Source organism: Leiobunum rupestre, chromosome 1 (assembly GCF_980474605.1).
Source record: "Leiobunum rupestre chromosome 1, qqLeiRupe1.1.hap1, whole genome shotgun sequence".
NCBI classification, from domain to species: domain Eukaryota; kingdom Metazoa; phylum Arthropoda; class Arachnida; order Opiliones; family Sclerosomatidae; genus Leiobunum; species Leiobunum rupestre.
This window is the reverse complement of record NC_143384.1, coordinates 39,418,325-39,421,070: the sequence shown is the minus strand read 5'-3', so window position 1 is coordinate 39,421,070 and position 2,746 is coordinate 39,418,325. Positions and strand designations below refer to the sequence as shown.

Here is a 2,746-nt window from a genome sequence, read left to right as displayed (position 1 = left end):
TGGTGTCTAAGGCCTGGGGTCGACACCGATGTTTGTGTATCTCAAAAAAAAAAATACAACTTTACAAAATATAGATGGCGCTACCGCCTAATTATAAAGATGAATTTCGTACAGTCTTATCAGAACAGGTCCCGCGTAACCATGGTAACCGAAATCGTAATTGTAATTCTAGCAGTATTATTCCCAATTCAATGGTTATAACCTGTAAGGTTATTCAATCCATGGTAGAGTGACGTCATTTCATTTTGTTCTGGTTAGCCTTGATTAAAATTTTATAATTATGGGCGGGAGTACTACGTATACAAAACAAACTCAGTGCAATTTACTAGCTGAAAAATTTATAGTTAGTAGGCGTTGTTTTGATAAATCGACTGAAACGTCAATAAAGGTTAAATCGTTTAAAAAAGGAACTCAAACTGATGGTGATAGCAAAAGTCGAAGTAAGTATCATTATTTAAACTTTGTCTTCGTTTACTACTTCAGTTATCAAACTACGACTTTTTAGAAGCAAAGGGGACTCAAACCTTAAATGTAAAGTTTGCTGAACCAAGGCTTGGTGAAAGTAAGCATCATTTTAAATTTATCTTTCATTTACAACTTTAATAAAATTATATACCTGGTTATAAGAACAAAAGGGAACTCAAACCTTAAATGTAAAGATTGGGGAGCCCAAAATTCTTGGCAGTAAGTACCATCACCAATTTTCTCATTTGTTCTTTTAGTTAAAAAATTTCATAATGAAATTACTCTTTTTTTATTAGAACGTAAGGGAACTCAAACCTCAAATGTTAAATTTGCTAACCTAAATCTTAGTGGTAGTAAGTATACATATAATAATTTTTTAAATTTACAACTTCAATTATCAAATGACTTGTTTATTAGAACATAAGGAAACTCAAACCATTTCTTTTGAATGTGAATCAATTCTGAAGGCACATGCACTCATTCAAACTGATTTCTATGATATTTTCGAAAAGCAAAGAGAAAGTGATGAACTGACTAGCCTAATAAATAGCATCAAAACTCCAACAGTATTTTTTTCTGTTATTTTAGAGAAATGTATTCGTCGAAACCTTGATTTAAGGGTAAACATTTTCAGCATTTGTTTTCTGTATGGATTAATGATTTAATTTCTTTTAATTTAGTTTTGCACCACTATCAGTGGGGAAAGAACTGTCACTATTTCAAACAAAGCTAACTTTGGTTTAATTGATCATGACTTGCATCCAGCTTATGTAGTTTTTTATGAAACCGGGAAAACAAATTTACACGTAATATTTCAACCCATTCGTGTATTAGATTTATCACCGTCTACAAATTCAGAATGTTTAACTGAGCTAGATAAATTACTAGACATGATAACCAACAAAAATTATGTGTACTGCCCGGGAATAAAAGTGAACTCTACTGATACATTTGCACGAACAGTTTTTTATGACCACCCATTTACAAGGGTACAATCTTCGTTATGCCCAGTTTGGTATCTTCGTGACTCTAATTTTCTGACAAGAACTGTTAAGTGTGAACATTGTACTAAATCGACTGGTAGCATCAGGAAGAGACTAAAGAGGAAGATGCAAGAAACCCCAACAAGAAAAGCTAAGCGTAGCAAACCGAACAGTAGATGCACGATTGCTAATATCACCCCCAAAACCAGAAAGTTGCGTGTACAAAGATTAAGAAAGTGTAGATCTGTCATGCTTTATAAAGTTAAAAAACTTGAATCACAATTGTCCCACCGAAACATTTTGTTAGAAGATTCCCAATCGGAAGAAATGAAAGTTATAAACACCTCAATAACCAACTAGGCATAGACCAAAATTATTTAAGTGAACAACAAGACCAATTTAAGTTGTATCAAGAAAAGGTTTGTGCCAAGAATAAACCAATTCCAAAAGGCAATGGCGTCCTAATTTATGACGAGGTAAAGGTAATCGAGAAAGTAATGTGGAATTCCAACAGTCACATGTGTAACCGGGAGCTATGTCGGGAAGCCTCAGTGGGTTTATTTAAATTATTATAGTTGAACCACATGTGGAGAGATGGCGCCACCATACTGGCGGTGGATGGCTTATCTCGGGTTCAACGGTCGGCAGCGGCGGGCTCTTTTGAAGCTATATAAGAAACGTTCAAGAGAAGCTGGGAGTCATTGTGAATCTCGAGACCGATCAACGATCAATTTACCTCTTTTATTTCCTGAGTTTACTCTGTACGCGCGTTAATCGGCTAGCTAAATAAAGAGTTTTTGAAAGATAATCATTTGGTGAATGCGGTTCTTTAATTCGGTCTGACTAACGGAGCTCAACGGTCAAACCTTGACCCCACGTACCCCTATACATGTTCCAAGGATTTGCAATGGACAAAGAGGAATACATAGAGTTAGAAATGAAATAAAGGCACTATTGTATCTGGCGAAGTTGAATGCGAGTGCCGACCCCCTTTTCGCCAATGGAGGAAGCCATGAGATGGCCAGATTACGTGGCGCCATCGACGCGCGGTGAAATGAAATACCTTATGCCTTTTTGAAAATCAACTGTCATTTGATGTAAACAAAGGAAGGATAGATGGCGTTGCAAATTCTGCCCATCTCCGCTTTAATGCATGCGTGGGGGGGGGGATGAATTTTCCCGGTCAAAAACAGGGGTGCCTTATCTCGGTAATCTTCCCTCTGTTTCTTTTCTATCTCTATGGACGAATATCCATTTCTAAATGACCTATTAACTGAAACCAAAGCACCAAGCCCAGT

General features: G+C 36.4%; 1 protein-coding gene across 1 annotated transcript; it reads left to right on the top strand.

The window, feature by feature from the left end:
• The first annotated feature begins 280 nt into the window (after nt 1–280).
• Nucleotides 281–2,234, top strand: LOC149962851 (uncharacterized). Its single transcript, XM_090164463.1, has 6 exons — nt 281–440; nt 506–562; nt 628–684; nt 762–818; nt 883–1,085; nt 1,146–2,234. Exons 1-6 carry the CDS (start codon nt 281–283, stop codon nt 1,806–1,808), a joined length of 1,197 nt encoding a protein of 398 aa, XP_090020589.1. The 3' UTR covers nt 1,809–2,234.
• The last annotated feature ends 512 nt before the right edge of the window (nt 2,235–2,746 follow it).